This window comes from Pezoporus occidentalis, unplaced genomic scaffold (assembly GCF_034315485.1).
Source record: "Pezoporus occidentalis ecotype Australia unplaced genomic scaffold, CSIRO_AGI_Poc_V1 ctg2, whole genome shotgun sequence".
NCBI classification, from domain to species: domain Eukaryota; kingdom Metazoa; phylum Chordata; class Aves; order Psittaciformes; family Psittacidae; genus Pezoporus; species Pezoporus occidentalis.
The window spans coordinates 18135166-18157804 of record NW_026913855.1 but is presented as its reverse complement, the minus strand read 5'-3'; the positions used below and the strand labels follow the sequence as shown (position 1 = coordinate 18157804).

The window sequence follows — 22639 nt, the reverse complement described above, 5'->3', positions numbered from 1 at the left end:
GCAAGGTCAAATAGGTCAAAGTTAGACTGCTGAGCAAGCGACTTTGCATAGGAAGAGGGGAGCTAAGCAAGGAAAATGCAAGTCAGGTAAAACTGTGAGAGCAGATGAGTAGTGCAAGAGCTTGACTAACCAGCTTCCGACCCAGGACTGAGGAAAGCCTCTCAGTCTGAGGCTCTCTGTCTCAAACTGTGCTGCTAGCACACAGGTAAACCTGCATTTACATGGGCTAATTCTATTGACTCAGTCTTCTAAATCTTGTTGAATATACACATGTATAACTTATTCCACTTCAACACTTGAAAGAAATTCTATTGCATGAATATTAAAATGAAGGGGCAAAATATTTTCAATATTCAAAAATTTCATATAAAAAGGCTCTAGCAATACGAATAAGCTTCATACAGGGGAAACCTGAGGTTTTGGTTTGGATTACTTCTTCAAGAACAGTTATAGCTAAAACTACTTGAGCATGCAAACTTTGCAGACAATTCTACACCAGCAAAAGTAAAGAATTCTGAACTATTTCCTGGGAACACAGCAGAGTACTCATCTCCCTCAAAGCCACATGAAGCAAATTAATCCTTTCCAATTATCCTATCAAGCTATATTTGGGGTAACAATTCCCTACTTTCATATTTACACATGTGGAGCTTCCGCTCATTTTAGTGAGATAAAAGACATTTCCAATTTGGATCTTTAAAAAGGTCTGACATTCAGTATTTATTATTATAGCAAAGATTAAGAGCAGTCCTACTGAACTGCAATATTTAAAGACTTAATCCTTTCAGAAATGATATCATGGCACAGGACAATTAGCAAATTCCCAGAATCATATCTTCCAAGCAAAAATTTTCCTGTGATAAATACAGAATTAAAGATGGTATTATATGTTAATTCAAATGGAATGGAGTAGCTAAATACTTTGAAATCTAAACTCTAGTTACTTACTTAAAATCTCCCTAGCAAAGCAATAACAAAAAAAAAAAAATCAAAACAGAAAAAAGAAAAGCAGCTTTCCTACCACTGCATTATGTTTAATCAAGACAATGCACAGAGTCACATATTCAGAATCTAGCAAAATTTTGTAAAAGGAAAAAGTACAGAAATCCTTTGTGCTCTGCTCCTTTTTTAGTGACTTCAGGCAGTTCTGATTTTTATGTCATGAGATGAGGTATTCAATATTCATTCCATCAGTTACTCTAGCAAAGTGTGCATAGGCCAAAGTTTATGCTATAAACATATTTTATTTTACACATGCAGATTTTTTAATCTACATAAATGGGTTCTTGCATGTACAAGTTACCCCCTGCAGATGCACCTGCATAACCTGGCAGTTTAAAGATATATATTATATAGGGAAACCGTTGAGTTCTACATATCTGTTACATTTACATTTGAAAAATGATTTCCATGCAGAGGATTCTTATCCTTATTTGACATGTGGCACAGGCCAAAGATCTGCAGTTGTATTTACTGAAAGGAAACCAACACAAACAGTGAAAGGGAAAGATATGAGCAACTTGGAAGATGTGATTTCTTGGACTTCTAAGCATATGTGTGTGTGATAGTCGTATACTTTCTGTGTCAGATATTTGGCTATCTAAATATTACTTTTCACATGACATAGTCCTGAGAACATGTAGTATAAATTATCATATATCAGTTATGAAAAGATAGTCATATGAATGGAATTTGAAAGACAAACAATCATCTCTCAGCTGCAACTAAGCATAATCCAAACATAGAGTAATATTTTGGTTTGGTTAAAGAAGACTACTACAGGAATCAAAAGCTCAGACCTACATTCCTCCCTGCTGTGGATACTCCTGTTGACTGCAGTGGGATGGCTAATGTAATATAGTATAAACAATCAATGCTATAGTTTAATCCCCAAAGAATACCAACATAGGTACATGCTATTTGTGTATATAAAAGATACAGAAGAGAATATCATTGGCAGCAACACTGACCTGACTGACTTAAAAACAGAAATGAGGAAAGTTTTGTTCTTTGAGTCCCTAGTTGCATTGTATCAGCATGAAATAGAGAGAGAGAGAGACCAGACCACCACGTGCTAAGTAAAAATTGACATAATACAGAGTAAACAATTCATGAGAGGAAAGTCTTTGTCAGTACAAAACTGAATAAAGTGGGGAGCAGAACTGTCCCCCCAGACTAACTAATATTCTATCTCTCAGTGGACTCTACGGAAAAAAACAAAGGTTATCTGGCTCCACTGAAAGTTCACAGCAAAGTCACAAAGAAATCTGGTGTATATGCTTCACTAGGACTGGATGCATTACCTATATGAGGTTCTACACTGAGATTATTCTCCATCAATGGATATCCAATGGACAAGTTGCCAACATAAGATTACCTTCAATCACCTTTTGTAACTCCTTTGGGCTAGTGGCAATGATATCAACTTGCCATAGTCTATAAAATTGCCAGGAAATACAGAACTATAGTGCAAAGATATCCTTCTCTCAAGTAAAAGCAGGCAAAGACAGGTTTATGTTGATATGCAAATCAAGCTTTAAAACACACAATCCCTGAGAGTAGGTCCCTGCAGAAGTCTTTTATATTGAAATAAATTTCAATCAACATACTCAAGATTCAAATTATAAAAATTCAGGTTTTGACTCTAGATCTGTCCATGCCATTGCTAATAGGTATTAAAGAGATTTTCTAACCAGTAGTTCAAATGGTAAACACACCTTTTCTGGAAATGTCTTTGTGTGAAAATACTGATATGCACTCATTTAGTTAGAATTGTTTCTTAGCCTTTTCCAAATAAAAGACATGTAAAGATTCATTCAAATTTTTCCAGAGCAGCAAATTCTCACCATAGAACCTCCAGAGGGAAGACAGAAAAGTTTTGGAGACAAAGTCCCACCTCTTGCAGAACTGCTGATTTTGGAGCACCCAGCTGAAGTCCATCCAAGCTACTCCACGGTGTCCTGTTGTTGGATCTGTGCTATGTCTGCTGTGGTAGATAGAACCTTCTCCCATAAAGCTGGAGCTGAAAGTGGTGTTGTATATAAGAGATGATGTATAAACAGAGACTTGCACAAAGCCTCATACGGTTTCCAGAAAACAAAGATGGAAAAAATCAAGGCAGCTTCTTCCCACAGCTACCACATGGACACAGGAATGGGGAAATCTGTATGAAGACTGCCTTCGTCATGCACCTACAGAATTCAATCCAGCCCTTTATTTTCTGTCTTCCAAACATGGCTTTTATTCAGTCAAAGAATGACACATGACAGAATGTGTGTGGATATGAGATAACATGTGCCCTGGGGCTAATCACAGAGGAAGGTGAAGGTAACAACCCAAATGTGAAGGTGAAGACAATGATTGAAAATGCAGTTCATCTCATGCAGAGGTAAGCTTACAAGTACTATTACTGTGAACATAAAAAGTCCTGAACAACCCCACCCCCCAAAAAAGTCATTCCTTCATGAATCTGTATAAAATGTTGTACCCTTACTGATACAAAATAGAACATAAAGTGGACAAAAATCATCACAAAAAAAAGCTGCCTTTAAAGCTTACCAGATCATGCTATGGTAGTATACAGAAAAGAATGATTATGTTTCTGGATCACAGAAACAGTGAAGACAGTGTTATCAAATGTCTTCTCCGAGACAGAATGTAGTGTGAAGCCGTAACGTCTTGCTGGATGTCATTGCTGTCCTCTCTGCTTCATTCATTTTGCTGCGCTGGTGTGTAGGTGGGACTTACTTTCAGCTGACATTTATTTTCATTCTATTTCATTAATGCATAATGTTAAATTTTTATATTCTTGATAATGTGTCCAAGCCTCCTAACTCTCAGTCATATGCACGTAATTTTTCCCTCAATGCTATGACATGACTCAAGAAATATGGGATTGGACACACAAATAAGGGTTTATGTGAGTAAGACCAGGTCTCATGCCTTGAAATGCATATAAGAAGGTATAAAAATATTTTTTCTTAAATAAATATATTTTTTCTTATTAAAATATGTAAGAAGGTACCAAACTATACTGGGAGTTCCTGTAGTGGGTTTTGCTGCTCTGCCAAGCTACAGACAGGTAAGTCCTACCATGTTAGCATTTGCAGTAAAGCTACTTTGCAGGTTTTATTCTGTTTCATAGTGACTTGGTAAAATTTATCTGTTTCATTCTTGAAGAGCTTTTACATAGAAAAAAGAGCACTTGTTATTCAGAGACTGACATCTCTCTTCCATTCCTTCCCCTCCCCCTCTAAAAATGCAACCTGCAAGAAAGACACATAAAATCTCTCAAGGTATAAAAGAAGAGGTTTGCTTTGTTTCTAATAGTGAAAGGAGGTGGGAGCTGGGAGTGTTAGAGGTTTTCAATTGTTTGTGGGTTTGCTTTGTTGGGTTTCTTAAACAAATTGGCAAAATAAAAACTTTGGTAAATGGTAAAAATACATTTCCCTACAGCTTGAGAGACCTACAGCATAGCTGAGTACTTAGTAACTGGCCATTCTGTAGCTGGGCTATGTCTGACAAATAGAATATATCTAAGAAATGGCAAAATGTCACTTGAAATACCAAGGACTGTTTCAAGATAATAAATAGCTCTGAGGACAAGATATCCACTGGAGGGGCAATGCATCTGTCCATGTATCTGTGTGCCTCATATGACTCTAGAAAATATTCCTCATCTGTAACAGCACCATCAGGACAGGATAAGGATTCACGCACAGAGCAGCAGTACAAAAGATGACACATCTTTATGATTCAAGCAGGTAGATAGTGTGATTACAAAGCAGCCAGTTGGCGCACTGCCTGGAGCAGCTGGAGAGGGCTGTTGGGAGAAGTATCGAGAAGCATAGACTTCAGCAAGGTGGTGGGCAAGCAGAAAGTCAGCAGTAGCCTGGATCCTTCCTGTTGAAAAAAAAATGAGAAAGATCAGCAGTTCAGAGGTACTTATGGAGCATGCACTACAAGAAGAAAAGAAGATTGTGGGAACAGATGTGTGTTCTAAGGGCTAACCTTGAACACAGCTGTGCATTTTGCTGGCATATAAGCCTACCATACTCAGTGAGGTGATTTATGCAACGTAGAATATTGGATCATAAATAATCTAAGTCTGTTAACGTTAGTATTAGATATGTGATCTAAACCCAGTATGCATTATTTTACTCATCATTACATATTTATTCCTTTATCAGATTTTTGTTTAAATGAGCTTCACTGAACACAAAAGACCTAAATAATTTGATATGCAATAAATGTGTCCTTGTAGCCTTATTATTTCCTTAGAGAAAAGAATATAGTTAGATTAGCTCAAATGACAATTCACTGTCTTATATTAGGTTCACTAGGTTACAGAGGGAAACATTCATGCACTCTCAAATGAAACGGTTCAAAAAAATGACAGAAGGTATAGTTAATTAGTTTACTGGATTATTCAGTCCTTGCATAAAGGCATGAGCTCTGCTTTAGTGAAGAAGCAAGCACTGACAGAAGTTAATGCCTTGGAAAGTCTTCTTTAAACATTTTAGACTCTTGTCAAAATTCTAATTGCATTCATGTGAGATTTCCTGTATTTGGTATAACAGGGGATTGATCTTATTTCACCTGGTAGGAGTTTTTCAGCTAGAAAAGGGAACCAAATAAACGGAAGAAAACACAAGTGGATGATATGCATCAGGAGCAATTGCATATGTGCTGTACAAAACACCTTGCAAAAATGTTACTTGTCGCAAAGGCACTTATGAGTGGGACAAAAAATGACAAATGGAAAAAGAAGACAGATGGAAGAACAAAGAAGCAGTGACACAGTTGGTCAGTGTGATAGGCAGCATTCTCAGCACATCCCTAGTCTGACAGCTGTCAAAATTTTAATAAACTTCAGAGGAAAAGAGAGTTTTAAAGAGCCAGCAAAGGAAAATTTCTTACAAAAAAAAAAGTGAGGTGAGACAAGCTAAACATCTAAAATCCATGAAAGCCTTCACTTCTAAGGAAGTAAAAATAAAGAAATTATTTGTTTTTCTGGTGTCTAGATTACTCAATCCATATCCCAGCATGACACACTTTCTTCTCATTCAATGATGGTCTGTATTGTCTTAATGTAATTGAAGAAACCTGTATTTTCACTTCAAATTCCATTTCTTAGAAAATTGACATGCCGTCCTTATGAGAAGAAAGCTCCTTTTGCTCTGAACACACTTTTACCATCTCCAGGCACGCCAGACATTTGCAGAGTGTCAGCTGTGAAGGAAACATGAATATGTTCACATGATCAACAGCTGCACTGTGAAAATGCCTGTGGGGATGGGGAAATATTCTAGACCCCTACCCATCAACTCTACACGCTGTGAAGTGATTAAAAGAATAAGCGTAAGACTTACCAGGAAACTCAAAGTTATTTAGGAAAGAAAAAAGACAGGAACCAATGTTCTATGACATTCAGAAGGGCTGAGATTATATTACTTAAGGCCTCTTGTACAGCAAGCATTCCTAACAGCACCCTTTCTTCAGAATTAATCTAAAATAAACCCTGCACTTTGAAACAGTGGTATTATGACCCATAATGTTGTCTGAAAACCTGTCAGTAATACTTCTAGCTATATACAGAACCATATACAGTTTTCCTGAAGCTAGTAAATATTTTGTGAACTCTTACTTCATTTACTAAACCAGAACTAAATACAACAGGCTTTCCAAAACAAGGCTCCATCATTTAGTTCTTCATTTTATATCCAGAAATCATTAGGACAATATTTGCAGTCAAATCATAGGCAGTTAAAATGCACATTTAAATAGTATGTTATTGCGTTGGCAAAGACTGACTATAAAGAGACTTGTGCAAAATAAAGTTTGATGTACAAATGAATACCGAAATTAGCATTGCTGTTTGTTTCTCTTTAGTGTCCACATTTTCAAACTATTCTATGTGAAAAACTGACTGAAAAATAATGTACCTTTGGAAGTTTAGTATTGATCTGAATCAGTAATAGGATACCCTATGGAATAATAGGAATGCTGGCGGATGGAGACTAAGAGAAGCAGAATTATTCATACTGGAAGCTACTCTTGTCTTCCTAGGATTCAGCATCTTAGATTTATGTTTGCTTCCTCTCTGGTCTGCCTCATTTCTATTGTTTGTTTCTGCTATCACCCAGCAGGCTCTTGCATAAGGGTGTAATTTGCACTGTCTTTCAAAAAATATCACATTACTGACAGCTCTATTATTTCAAGTAACTCAGGTTGAAGTTCTGCAATAGACTTCTAAGTCAAAAAGAAGCTTCTATATAGCCTTCAGTAAGCATAGATACATTTGGTATTGATAAGAATGTCATTCCCCTTTGCACACCCAGGCTGCACAAGAACAGGATTTGTAGCTGCAGCTCCAAGGATCTATAGGAGGAAAATTGGCTCACCGCATTTGATGATGCTTCTCACTTACAAGAGAGCGGTAGTTCAGCACGTTGCAAGCCGTGGTGCTATGACAAGCACAGACAGACTCTGGCAGTTTGTCAGCAATTCCTGGCCCCGTGTTGCACAGCATTACACTTGGCAACAAACTGCTCAAGCACATAGTTGGCAGAATAATATTTGACAAATTTCACAGGTAAAAGCCAGATGTCTTTGTAAGCTGGAAGTAGTTGAATATACTAGATTAATACTAGTAATAGCCATCTCCAAAACTTTCCCTGACATTAAGGGACCCCTGTTTGACAGTTTTTCGGCAATAGATTTTAGTGTTTTCCTGCATCGTTGCCCTCCTCTGTGTATATCGATTGTCTAATGTGCAGTTTATCAGGTTGTCACACCCATCCACCTGGACCCAATGCCAGTGTTGCACAACTCGTTTCACCAGCTACAATGAAAACATTCTCTGATCTAAGCACTGCAGAGGTTTTACTTGCTGATGTCATGCTGATGAGCTCAAAAGGTTTCAGTCACTCTGCAGTATTACCCTGCCAGTCCCTAAGATAACATCCCTGAGTGGTTCTATTGAAATGCATATATAGTCTAAGATCTTTGCAAACATTTAATAATTAATGTTTGGATAAATTACCACTAGATTTGTTTACTGAAAAGTATTCCAGTTCATTCTGGTTTTGCTCTCTACCAGTAAGACATTCCCTTAACAGTGGAACACATTAAAAACCAAAGAATTTTCTGGGCTACAGTCTTGAGTTTGTTGATGATAAATCCTTTCCTTCTTCTCTATTCCTGAGACACTATCTTCCCTTTGATATTATCAAATCTGCAGAAACCACTTCCCATTCAAGAATTAACCATTAGATTTGAAAAAGTCAGCTATGTAAGAGAATCTCACACTATCACAGAACAACCTTCCATTTCAGTTTTCCAGGAAAAAAACTAGAAATAACTATAAAAATATTTATCATAGACAACCACAGATGTAAATCATAATAAAAGAAAAGGGGCCTTGAAGGGTAGAAAGAATGCACAGGAACTAAAGTATTGGCTCGCTTTAAAGAGCTGCCTGGTCCCTCATCATGTTTCTAACAATGTCAAGTGTGAAATGTTCAGGAAAAGACCATCAAAGACAGGCAGCTCTTTTTCTTTTAGGTCCTCTGTAGGCAGGAGGGGATGGACTTTCTGGAACAGATACTGGATGCAACCATCAGATTAAACATTACTGTAGGTGTGCTCTGCACAAACATTGATATTCTTACTCTAAAACACTTAAGCTTTCGTCTTCCAAACCGTCATCTGCAGTGAGTTCCACAACTTGTGTGACAATGATCTTTTTTTGTTTGCTTTAGACCCTTCCTTGGGTAGAAGGATCAGAAAAAAAAGAGTCTGCTAAAGAGGGATTTAACTTGTGTTCATAAAAGTTAAAGATGGTAAAGAAGGAACTGTCTACCTGATAGCAATCAGGAGAATGAGGTGCAAAAGCAGTAAAAATTATTCAAAAGGACGATGAGAAAGGCATTTGCTTTCAGGTTACAAGTAGCACAAATTCTCCTATGGGATTCTATTAATACCAGTAAAATCTTTGCTAAAACACTAACTTACATTTCTTGAGATATGTGTAGGAGCATATTTAATTCTCGCATGTTATTACTGACACGTAGCTTCAAGAAATAAGTATCTTTATTTGAAAAACAACAAAAGAAAAAAACACAAAAGAAAAAACAAAACAAAAAACCCCAAACAAAACCCAACACCTCCCCCCCAAAAAAAAACAACACAAACAAACAAACAAAAAAAAAACACTTTCTCTTAAATCTAGTAACATTGGAGAAGCTTGGTTTTAACAACAGAAGTTACGATGTCTGCAGACTTTTGGAAGAATTGCTTAAGTGAATTTCTGCCAACAGGCACTTTTTCTACAGCATTTACAGCATTAGAAGTTTCATCATGAAGGCAATCTGCCTCACAAACGTCTATGAGTGGATTTTTCACTTTTTCTCCCAAAGAATTTTGATTCAAGAATTACTCTTTAATGGCAAGTTTAAATAGTTAATTGAAGCAAAAACTCTTCATAGAACTTCCTTTTTAGAAAGTGGCATTATCCTTTACAAGAGGGAAGATGATACAAAGCAGAAGTATATAATGCAAAAGTGTCAGGTTTTGCAACAGAAGGGTTAGGGTGAATAGGTGTTGTTGCTGAGCAAACAGTGATACTCCGTCAGTCTAATCATTGCTGCTTGTTCAATGTATGGAGATAAATAAAGGGAAATTGAATTACCTCGTCCTGGAAAGAATACTGAATGTAAAATTTTATACTGGAAAAACAGGGATAAGTTCAGAAAAAAAAAAAAAATTAATACCTTTTATAAATCAAGGCAGATTAAGTTCAAGTATAACTAGAAAAGATTAACCTCAATCTCTGGGAAAAAAATGTGCATAATTTCATGGGATCTGCTGGAAGCACCATTTTCTCCCCCTCGTCATTACTCCTCCCCATTTTTCTTCAATGAACTCTCCATAAATGGGAAGATGAGTGACAGAGTGCACTCAGAATTCGACCTTTAAGTAATGAACCCTGACATCTTCAGCTCTTAAAAATTATTCATTCTAATTTTTAACTGATGTTTTATTTTCATTGTTAAAATGCATCAGCTTTTAATCAGATTCTCATAATTAAATGTTCTCTTTCTGACAGAAGCTGCATATCTATCATGACTTCATTTAAGCCACATGGCATGAGTTATATCAAGGTAATCAGGAATAACTGGTCAAGTTTCCAGATATGTGGGACCCAGTTTTCAAAATTTCCTCTGTTGTTTATATTAGATAAGTAGAAAAATGCATTCTTGTGAACATTCATTTAGCCTTTTTTTCAGGGCTGTAAGCATTTTCCATAGTTCTCTCCTTCATATTTCCTTCTGGATCCCCCACTTTCTCCCTGTGAATGTTACATCTGCAAGTGATTTTTCATCTCTTCTCCTTTGTAGTGCATTACGCTGTGGATCATGTAGCCTCAGTAACACTCAAATGGATGCAGTTCTTCTACCTTCACATCCCACATTGAATTCTTTTGTGGTCAATGAAGTGTTGATGCTGTCTCAGCTGTGCTGATTAGTATTTGTGGCCATGTAATGCCTCACTAAATGCAGGGGAGCTCTCTAGGAGGCAGATTTTTTTCCAGTCCAAGCTCTGAAACCAGCTTCTAGGAAATGCAGAGAGAGATAAAGATGTATACACATGTATGTATATCTACATGTATATGAGCCTTTTCAGATACATTATTAATTGCAGTAATCTGTGCTACTTCTAAAGGGAATGTTTCAGTTCTGAATTTCAGGAAATCTAATTTCCATTTCTACCATTAAACCCTTTTATTTTACTGAGCATAAATGATTGAGAACATAATTTTCAACTTATGAACTTCTACTGTGTAGTGTCTGGAGGAGTAACTGGCCCTGGTGGTTTTGGAAAACTGTTTATACAATTCTGCCTAACTAATATGTGTGCCCTGACATACATCCTCCAGAGTGTATGGGGAATGGGTAGTGGTCCGTTCAAATACAGTACTGAAGGATCATTAAGATTAACAGCAGTTCATGAAGTGTCCGAGAGAACAATCAAAGAAATTGTGAATGATCATCTGTATTGGTTTGGGAATGAGAAAAATAGAGACACCTCCTATAAACTCAGTTTAGAAAGATAAAAGGAAAAGAGAATCTTCTTTGTTTAACACTGTATCTGAGATAAAAAGGAATAGACTTACTGCTGCAAATACAGCCCCTCTACAGACATGCAGGAGACATTAGAAATCCTCAAGAGGAAGTAGCGGGAGTATTTTATGACTTTTTTTTTTATGACTCTTTTTTTTAACAGTCGTTTTATTTTTCTGATATTTTTAAGGCTCACTGAAACCTTAGCTATGATAAAAGAGAGGCATGTTGAAGTGGGACGTGCACTTTGGAGATGTTTGGAGGTGATACCTGTTTCTCCATTTAGAGCCATTGCTCTCACTGTGCCAGATTTTACTGACCCACTTGCAGGGTGTTCTGGGGGAAAGTGGAAGAGGGAGGGAGGTGCTTCAGCAAGGGCCTTTAAAGGTGGCCTTTATATGTCAGCGTGTATGCTAAGATCTTCTGAGGAAAATTAAACATTAAAACTGGCAAAAGAAAATACCCTCCAGCTTTTCAAGTGCAGTAATGAAAACAAACCACTTTTCCTTCACTCAAATATTTAACATATTAAAAGTTTAAAAGTTCCCCAAATGGAATCCAATTATTCTCACCACCAGAGGCTAATTTTCCCAACTCTCCAAGCCACTGATGCTCAGCAACCGTCTGAGCGGTTTTGCACTTTTAAATCTAGGGCAGCTGACAGTCAACAGATCTACTTTGCTGAGAGGATTTGATCCTAATTTTGTTCAGCTTCTGCTTTCCAGTGCCAGTCAATGTTTTCCAAGTAAACTCATCCATGAATTCATGTAAAGACTCAACTTCAAGCCCTTAGGCACTGATGGATCTCCTTTCAGTGCCGTAGATGCAGTCTTAGCTAAAAGGTGGGCATTTTTGATGCAACATAGTAATCATTTATATATCGTTAAATTAATGAAACTATTCAAGCACCTTTAAATACTGAGGTTATCTATCTCTGAATGTCCTTAGCTTAAATGATCAAAAACTGATAACAGCAGTGTTCTTTATTAGAAATATATATATATATAAATAACTAGTACACAACGTCACACTGATAATAATTTGTTCATCACTGTTTCAGTAAAAATTTAGTGCCAAAAGTCAATATACATTATTTCGAAAGCCAGACAAAGGGTGGAGAAGGGAAGGGACAAAAATAATGAAAAAGGAAGGAAAGTAATTTAATCCCTGACCCATGAAAGCTTTTCTTATGCATATATAACTTTAGTAATCTGAAGGTAGTGCATGCAGTTCAGTGTTTGCTGGTTAAAACCAGAGTCACCAGGGAATTTTCACACTCAAACTGTTAATGTGTTGGCCACAAATACCTTGTGCAAGGGTGTTTTTGTCACAACAGAAATGCTTTTCTGTCAAAATCAGCTTGAGATCAGATTAGCACCATGAGCAGCAACCAGCAGACAGGTATAATCGTAGGATGCTGGTCAGCTAGGGATAGTTCAAAATGCTATCCTCTGTCAAAAGGCGGACCAGGCAATGTCTGTAATTTCCTAGCTGTCTTTTGTCCTATTATAAACATCTATCAATCACTGCTGGAAAGATTCTTAATTTAAACCATTGCAAAATCCATAACTTCACTATCTCATCCATACCACTTACGGATACACCCTATTTACTCAAAGCTTGAAGAGCTACTGCTAATATTTAAACTGTCTCTCTCAAACTATGTCAATACAGCACAGCAGTTCTATTACGGATCTGCATGCTATGGTATAATCCATCTGCATACAGCCTCACTTATGCAAAACTGAAGCATTCAAACGTCTCCACTATGACTACAGAGATAATTGCCATTCTAGCAAGATCTAGGTCACTGTTGTTAAAGCTGAGTCATGTTTCCAGTCATATTTGCCAGTCATAAAAACACTGATGTTTAGTCAAAGGCAGCTGTGATTTCTCCTTTAAGTATATTTTAAGGATTGTAGAAGAAAACAATGATATAAACATGTCACACTCTTCCATGAAGCAACTACCATGAAATGCATATAGCTTGTTGTGAAAGTCATTTACTCCTTTGGAGGAAGCTTGTATATTAACAGGAGCAACACAATAATTTCAGAATAGATTCCGAGACTAAATAATAAGGCATGCTAATTAAACTCTTCAATATATGTTAGACTTTAAATAAAACGGTCTTAGACTCATTGGTTTAGAAGATTTCTTAGTTCTTCTTAAGTTGAGCACTTGCTCATTTATAGAAAACGATTTTGCTACTGTCATTAAGTAGGTTTTTTTCTTTTTTTTTTTTAAATCTGCTCATTGAATAGCCTCAGGTTGATGTCTCACTGAAATATATTTCTGCTACGGCTTAGAAAGGGGACAAGACTCAGCCAGCCAGTAAAAAATGAATTCAAACTGGTGATCAGCATGCAGTTCTACACAGACCAAAATCTACATTAGGCAGAAAGTAGTCAAGCCCAGATTTCCAGAATGAGATCCAACATTCCACTTTTTCCAAGGCAAAATAAATGTCTCTTTTTATCCCTCATTAAGAGGGCATTCAGAATATTATCCCCAGCTCTGAAGGGACCCATGTCACACTGTGGTTATTTTTCTTGGGTTTTCTTATTTATACTAACAGAAGAGCATACCCTCTTTCTATGAAAAGAACACTTTGCTAAGATTACAAACACAGACAAGGGAAATGGCATACTTGTCATGAGTAATACAAGCAAGTATCATCCTTAAATAGAACAATTACCCCATGGCGCATACATCGAAATTCTAGTATCGTCTGAGTCCTGGAAGGTTATTTAAAGCGGTTCGCAATTAAAAAATTTGAAATGTTTAGACAGAATATTGACTTGAATTTTCAGAAAAAGCCTAAAAAAGGACACTGTTTTGAATTTCAGTGCAGTTTAACTTTATGCTAAATATTTTCTTGTATTTTTAGGGTCCAGATTTCAAAGTACTCTTTTAAGAGCACCAAAATAAGTTGTACTTAGTTTTAAAAGAACCAAGAACAAATAGGTTCACAGTTACAGACAGGCAACTAGGTAACTTGGATCCATAACCCAACTTGATATTTCAGCTTCTAAATGACCTAGTTGTTTAACGTGTACTAAATACACCAAAACCAAGTAGAAAAGTGAAATCCGTGTTTCTTCTTACAACCCCTGTCACTGTACAGTCCCATACACAATGCATGACAGATTGCATTACTTGTGAAAAGACTATCCAGGGTCCCACAGGTAAGATTCTTTTTTTCTGAAGAGAAGCTGAAGAAACATTCTGATATTCAGCAAAGCTACTCAGTAATTTATGAATATGTTTTCCTTATAGCTCCCTACATGTGGTTAATGCATTATTGAATACCTGCTCAAACTACTTCCAAGTGGACAATGCTAGAATTATTTCAGTAACACATTTATCCACAATAAACCTTACTCTTCAAAAGCCAAAAAATATATTTTCTTGCAAAGTTTAAAAAAAAACAAAACTCATTCAGCAATGACCACCAGTCACACATATTCTTGCAACAGAATATTGTCCAAAGTGGGAAACTGGCCATTTGTCCATGTCACATTATATTTGTTCCTTATTTAGTGTCCTGGAAGATGGAAGAATTTACTTTTATCATAATTTCCATATATATTTAATATATATATATTCCATATATATTTTACCTTTTCCAAAGCCAGCTTGAGTGTGTATTCTGAGTAGTCTTAAAATTACCTTGGAGGAAAACAAATTGAGAGGCCAGGCATTGCAAAGCCATCAACATCAGTGAGTCAAATTAAGTTCTGGCATCACCTTGCTGGCTAGAGTTCAGAGGGGAAGTCTTTGTGCAAGGGGAGATGGCACATATAAGAAGGAGCATATAGAAGACTGCTAAGGTGGTTTGTTCAGGGATCCTTGCAGCAAGTGATCCAAGAATTGACAAATAAGAGCATTTGATGTAAAGATGCAAGTATCTGTCTTGGGCTGGAGAACTGAATCTACCAATTAACATGCTGCATGTGTATATAAATTTATCTGAAAAACCCATTACACACATTTAATCGCTTTTTTATCTGCAACATGACAGAATTTTTCAGGATAGTACTCCACAAAATGATGGGGAATGAACAGGAATGCTCAGTCAAGCAAGGAAAAAAAAACCTGGAACTCTAAAAGGCACACTACAGCAAAATTTACAGCAGATACAAGCAACAGAGAATTTCTTGGGATCACTTTTATTCCTTTAACCCATATGTGTCAAGCCCCCCCTTGCATATTCAGGAACCTGACACAGAGAGAGCTGGGTCCCCAGTCAGGGTTAGTCAGCAGAGTTTCACTGAAGTTCATGGCTATGTGTCGCCATGTGTTATCTGAGATGCCGTCATGGTGCAGCCACAGAACTTCAGGCAAATTGCCGCTTTCCAGGCAATTTTGTCTGAATCATCCTTCTGAACTCTGGCTACAGGATTTTTCTTTAACTTAAACTTGAAGTCCTGCAACATTAAAGAACAGAATGCATCAACTTAATTGGAAACAGTTTTGCCTCAACACATCCTGCGTTTGTTCAAGGACTTAGAGAGAGGAAAAGTCCATGCTTTGAAGCACTGTGACAACTTAAGATAAATTTCAGCATTACTTTTCTAATGGATTATAATTGAAAACATACTTGAACACAGACTCTAATCTAGCTCTGGGTAGAGATGTGTTTAACCCACAAGTCTGGATCTTAACATTCCCAAGTCTTGAAGAAATCCTGACTCTGACACAAATTGTCTTCTCTTTCTGTCAAGCAAAGCCAGTCTCAATACCACTGGGTTGAATTCATCACTTATTCAGAATCACTGCTTTAACCATCATTTACAGGTTCCTTTTCATCACACTGATGTCTAAGGTCTCCATTTCTCCCAATGCCTCTCAAACATTAGGGTCAAATACCTGTATATTATACAATGCAGTCCCTTTCCCCAAAGCCTCAATGACTAAACAGACAAAACTGACAGAAAGATAAAGGACACATTGTTGTCCCCATTTTCAGCTGGGAAACCATGCCTTAAGATGACTGAGAGTCAGAATCCCAAGGGAGGTCAAGGATCAGATTCTCAAATGCTCAATAAGCAGCATCAGAGCCAGGCTTTCACAGGAGAAAGGAAAAGAAAAAAGAAAAAGGAAGAAGGAGGGGAGAGGAGAGGAGAGGAAAAAAGTGGAGGGAAAAAATATCTATATACATATAAAAATCATAAGTAGAAAGGTTCCAAGCTTGACAGAGCCTATTTTTCTTGTAGATTTTCAAAAGATCTTTCTGCACATCCTGAAGATCTGGTCACTTAGGCTCACATTTGAGTGCCTAAATGGGATGTTATCTCTCTAGGAAATCTCTCCCCCAGTCTGGGTGCTACTACCATTTTGAAGGATGGCAGTAACCGAGTCATCCAAGGTCATAGAGGAAGTCTCTTGCAGAGCCATAATTTGAATCAATATCTCCTGTCCCCTAACCACAAGTCTATCCTTCCTCTCACTAATATCACTGTGTATTTCTTTGTTAAGTCTCTTTCTAGTTAGATATAACATAATGGGCCTTTTTCTTCATTCATCCACAATGGTAATATGACATTATGAGATTGGCACTTGTCGCTCACAGGGAATGCTCTTTTTCCGCTTGCCCCCAAAACGCAAACACACTTAGCAGATTGTTGTCTGTGGATGACACTAGAATCTCTGTATTTTAGAATCTTTTTACAGCAGACTCACAAGAGAAAATTGCCATTTATTAGTGTTTTTTCAGGATATGAGAGGCTGACCACTTGTGGATCCCAGCTACAAAGAATTACTCCCCTTTCCCACAAACTCAGGGGTGGGGGAAAACTTTTTGGTCAAGAAGATCAAGATAAGCGCAGGCTTTTCACATAATATCCCTTAACAGCTGCTACCACATGAAGGCCTAAATACTAAAGTACTAGGTCAGGAGGCACTGGCTACCATCATGCATGAGATCACCCTTAAGTATCCCTGAATGACATGTAAAGTAAAACAGCAACAAGTGGAAAACCCAATCACAGCACCATGTTTTCTTTTACCACCTTTTCCACTTTGTTTAGGTGGACACATGTAATTATGTAATTCCTTGCCATTTCAAGCTCTTGAGACTATAGAGGAATGTCACAAACCAAGAAAATTATATTCACTGTATCTGCGGCATATAAAAGAATGTATGTGAGAAATGCCTGGCGTACAGAACTCCATTCATGTCTGAGTTACTATTTTTGAATTTGTCTCATTTAGGTTTTGTGGGGGTTTTTTTCTTTAGTTCAGTTTCTTCAAACCATGTCCTCTTCCACATGACCTTTTTGATAAATAGTCCTTTGTTGTGCTGCAAGGCCTTGGCAGCAGGGGACAGAATGAATACAGCTAGTCCTTATCTCAAGTTTACCTTTAAACTCTGGGTTTTGGCACAGGTTTGAGACATTTGCTTTATTTAGGTTTTATAACTCTAAATGCTGAGCGTTGCTTGAGAACATGGTCTCCTCCAGAGGTCCCAGAGTTCTCTGCTGACATTCCCCTTTGCTCCTGCAGTCACTCCCATGTCTAGCCCACTTGCACTTTTCTGCTTCACCACCTCAAAATTAGTGGATTACCTCAGCTTTTCTGATACATCTTTGGCAAGTGAATGAGTCAGGTTGCCAATATTTGCATGTGGAAAACAGGCTTCTCCCTGTCTTTTTAAGTGTAGAAGACATTTTTTTTGTGGGGAGAGGACTCTAAAAGTCTCTTCTTCAGATTCTATAGTTGCCCATCATTTTAAAAAAACAACTCCAAGTGTTTTTTGTCACTATACTATCTTCTCACAGAAGTTTTGCTGACAAAAGTTTGTGGCTCATTTTCAACTGGCAAATCAATATGAAACTTTCTATTCTTCCTGCCCTTGAGAAAGCCTGTTACTCTATATGTTAAGATCTATTATTATTTCAGACATTGCAGTGTAACACTACATCCCTGGCAGCCCCTAGAACAAAACCATCAGACACATGGGACCCCCTCTCCCCAGGAAACTTATCTCAAAAATAAGTACTTCATTTAAGCCCAAACAGCCTAAAGCATGACTCATACCTCAGCGAAAGACAACTATTTGAAAACTTAAGGGCTGCTATAACTGACCACAGCAAGGGCAAAGGTATCAAAAATAAGCCTAGTGTTACAATTGCAGATGCAAAGCAAATGAATACTCCCATAGAGAAAAGCCAGACCTGCCAGGCTGCCCAAGCCTCCACAGGAGGTTTGACTGCTGCACCAGCCTAGGCCCAGGCATAGAGACTCTGGCCCTTGGAGTTAGGCACATTGCACTTCAGAGGGTTGTTGATCGTGGGGAATCCTGAGCATTTCTATTACCAGCCAGGTTTGCCCCTTTTACAAAAAGTAACTTACTGTTTTCTCGGAAGTCAGTTTTGACAAATCTGAAGATCCTCTTGATGTACTTTGGGGCTGTAAAGTTAAGCTAAAAAGAAGGTAGTTGATTTGGTTTGTTTGGGTTTTTCTTTTCACTTTTTTTAATTAGCACACATACAGCTAAAAAGCCTTCACGCAATGTTAGATCCAGTTACTAAAGCTACCTCTAAACTTCTGAAATTGGCTGAGTTCTTAAAAAAAAATATTAAAAATTGTACAGCCATGCTCTTTTCCCCCTCTCTAACAGCAACTCGTAAAAAGATGCAAGTTACCAACTGTTGAAATGCTACATAAATGCTCTAAAACAAATCAAGGATTTATATCCAAGTAGATGTAACCAAGTGAAACTCACTTTTATCTTCACTATGTGCAATAACACATTAGTGACTGATCTATTGCTTATGAAAAGAAAAGAAAAAAAATAGAAAAAGCCTTTTCACAGTTCAATAGAAAGTTACAATATTTGAGAACTGAATAAGAAGTCATGTAATGGCTTTGCAGCTTTTGAACTTTCACATGTTTCAGATTTTTCTAATGCTTGTGCGGATTAAAGAGATTCACATCTCAATGGCTGGGGCACCTCACATTTTTTCTGGATCAGGTTTAATGATTTCCACACTGTAGAAATTTCACTTTGTATGAACACACCCTGAATTTAAGGAATTTTTCATACTTAGGAGAGTATTTTCCAGTATGTTTCTTTTCATGTTAACTCTGTCAAAGGGTACAGTGTCTGCATCATGGGAATGAGCAACTCCTTCAGTTTCACACATCAATACCCTGGGCCTTTTCGGCATGCTTTTCTTTCTAGATCCAAAAATGAGTTAAAGGGGGGTTAGGGGGAGTCAGGAGACAATAAAATAGAAGACATACATATTTTTTTACTTCTGTGTATTATCTCATCTTGGATCCCAGAATAAAAAGAACCACCATTTATTTCAGTAATTTGCAAAGCTCATGGTTTTTAATCTACAGCTATACTCTTTTCATCTTTCCTAAAGAGATTTCAAAGCAGGATTGTGTGACCCAAAGAGAGAGAAGAATCTCTGATGTCCATCCAGCTCACAGAAAAAAAAACAACCTTGCACTTTATACCCTTTGACTTAGGATTAAGGGGTGACAAAAAGTCATTTCATCCTTTCTAAAAAAAATTGCATATGTGCATGCCTGAATATCTTATATTTTAGTGGTTATCAGGAAGGCATGGGTACCATCCAGAATCTAGAAGTAATTACAGACCTCATAAAAACCAGTGTGTAAGTTAAGCCCTTGCAGTTCAAGGGGAACCAAATGTTTAAAGATACTTGCACACAATAGATGTGACCACATATGGTGTAAACTGTTTGGGCCCTGTGCAGAACTGAATGTAGTGGATGAACTGCGGGGAGGATTAAGGGAAGGTGAGTAGTTCTAGTCATAGACCCCCAGAGTAAGATAATTTCAGAGTTTTGATTGAATTTATTGGTCCCCATCATTATGCAGCACTGGAGTACAGCCAAAACTTCACTGCCTTGTGTTTCTTCTAACTTTCTCTGCAACAGAAATGATCAGGCCATCTAGAAATCTTCAACTACAGAGCACTGCTGGTTCAAAAACCTGTCTGCCTTCTGATTTTTTTGCATGCTCCAAACTCAACATTAATATGAGGCAGCCAGGACTACCTAAGGCTATCAAGAAGCCAAGGTGTGTTGAAGAGAGCTGGTTTAAATAAAGAGTATTACCTCTCTTTGCAGTCACCACTGAACAGAAAACGGTGTCAAGCTAAGCTGAGCAAAGATGACAACCAACTGCCGGCAGCACTTGAAACTTTAGAGAGTCCCTTTGTAGAGTTGTGCAATCAGGCACCATGCCCCAGTCAGCCCTGCTCTCCCAGCTGCTCCAGCAGTGCCAGGATTTCACTCAGCCTCACAGCTCCGATTTCAGATGATCTACTGTTTGAAAACACACAACTGAGTTGATCTGCACAGCATTAGTTCTCTGTCCTGCTTCTTTGGAATGTATCATAACATGAATACCTAGTTTGTGAAATCAAACATAATCTGTCTGCTTAGGCTCCTTGCTTTGCCATTCATTTGCTTCTTCTAAAAGAAATAAGATTACTCTTCTAAAACAAGGAAAAATATTTCAGAGGGCAGAGCTTAATCTTCATGCCTCATGTTTCAGCTAAATTCATATCAAATGTGAACTGACACTACAAATATAGGCACCAGAGGAGACTATTTTCCATGTTTGCAGTATCTGTTCACCACCACAAAATGTTCAGAACAGTGAGAACAATGCCAAGAAATCAAAGCCCATTGCAGACAAGTGTTCTACTTGCTGGTTGTTAACAGAAAACACTTGATGGAAACAAGATCAACTGGCTGTGAGAGAGCAAATAGGGCACTGAAATGCATTGGAATTTCTGCTTTTTTATAAAAAGTATGTGTCTATAAAACTTATGAAGGGGCAGACTCTTACCAACCTGAGGAAGAGAATTTGTGGTCTCAGTTTTAAGTTGTAAATAACTGTAGGTTTGAGTTTCAAAGGAGTAATGTGGAGAGCTGCTGGAAATGACTTCACTAGCAATTTTAGATCAGCTAAAATGTTGCATGTATGTGCCTGTGCAGGAATAACAGGGGAGATGTATAATACATTACCACAATTAGAGGTCATCAACAGGAGATTTTAAATAAGATTCATCAATCATCTTATTCAACCCTAACCAAACCAAGTATTCAGTACAATGCACCACCTTCTCCATTCCATATGGTTTTCTGAATAATAAAAACATTGCACAAAATCTATCACCAATGTAGTCTACTAACTGCCATTATTTCAAATGCCACCAACTTCGACATATCAAATAAATTTTGAACTCAGAAACAATTACTGTGCCTGTATGTACCAAAGAAAAACACGTCAGACACACAACTGTAGTATATCTACCTCCAAATGAGTTACTTCATTAAACATTGATGTAAGCACTGTTTATGCAACAGTTAAGTATCAAAAAAAAAAGAAAAAGGAATGCACAATTACCTTCAGAGATGACAACAGTGTAAGTTGCTAGAGAGCTAGAAAGTATTTCTTTTAAGAAATTGTTGTGTTCTGCCTCCCTTTAAATTTCTATGAGCCCTAGCTTTGTAGCTCAAGACACCAGCCATCTCATTACCTGAGTTTCTGCAGCCTGTTAGAGACTGGATTTTCATTGGCATATTTTTTTCACTTGTTCCATTTCATTCAAAACTAAACATAACTCGTGATGAAAGCAGAAGTATTTGGAACAACATAAATATGGAGACTGACCACAACTCAACCTTATCTGCTTGTCAGTGAAGTAATATTTCCCCACATTTTCTCATACTCAAGAACAAATTTGTAATATATTGCTCAAAAAAAAGTGAGCTTTCAAAGCATTTTCAGAGGAACAGAAGTTTGGGGGTTTGGTGGGTCTTTTTTGTTTGGTTGGGGGTTTCTTAAGTACAAATAGAAACGCCACACTTTGGAACAAGAGCACAAAAAAAGACATGTTCAGGGGAAAGTACCAGAGATGAAAGTCTGGCCCCACTGAATTCCAGGATGAAACAGCCATTGGTTTCAACAGGGTCATGATCTCTGTCAAGATCTGAGTCTGGATCCACTTTTGAAGTAGGTGTGGCCTAAGAGCAAGAGGGAAGAATTGGCGATAATATAAAATATATCTCTCCCTCTTAAACAGCCCATCACGTTACACTGCTATTAACTACAAAAAGGGCAGAAGCGGTACTCCCTACTTTCATCACCCCGTCCTTTTTGTATTACATAATATCATGATTTTTTTTTTGTTTCTGTTGCTGGTGGTGAATGGGATGACAGCATTAATGCAATGGTTATGCTACATACCAGGATTGTATGAATTTCATGACAAGCCACTTTTTGTCATATAAAAAACAGCATCGTACATCCAGAGGCACAGGTTTTACTCCTACCCTGAGACAACTGATATTACATGCTATATGTTTCAGTATTGTATTTGTGTAAGTTATGCTTGTGTCTTGTATACATGTTCACACATTCTACATGTATACAGCATTTCTGAACTTATAGGCACACACATCTATGGATGCTGGAAAAGCCTGAATGTGGAGCCACAATAAGGCAGCTCTTGGCTGAGAGCA

At 37.5% G+C, this 22639-nt stretch overlaps 1 protein-coding gene across 4 annotated transcripts in view; it reads right to left on the bottom strand.

The window, feature by feature from the left end:
• Positions 1-4298: 4298 nt before the first annotated feature.
• Positions 4299-22639, bottom strand: part of LOC134163303 (uncharacterized) — a 273936-nt gene continuing 255595 nt past the window's right edge. For 3 of the 4 annotated variants that reach the window (XR_009964695.1, XR_009964685.1, XM_062618037.1), the window contains one exon: positions 4299-4902. Coding sequence is in view for 1 of the 4 variants with exons in the window: in XM_062618037.1 (XP_062474021.1) it covers positions 4777-4902 (126 nt within the window). In the remaining 3 variants the exon portion in view is untranslated. Of the gene's footprint in view, positions 4903-10553; positions 10616-22639 lie in introns of all 4 variants that reach the window. The other variant, XR_009964692.1, reaches the window with a different exon arrangement.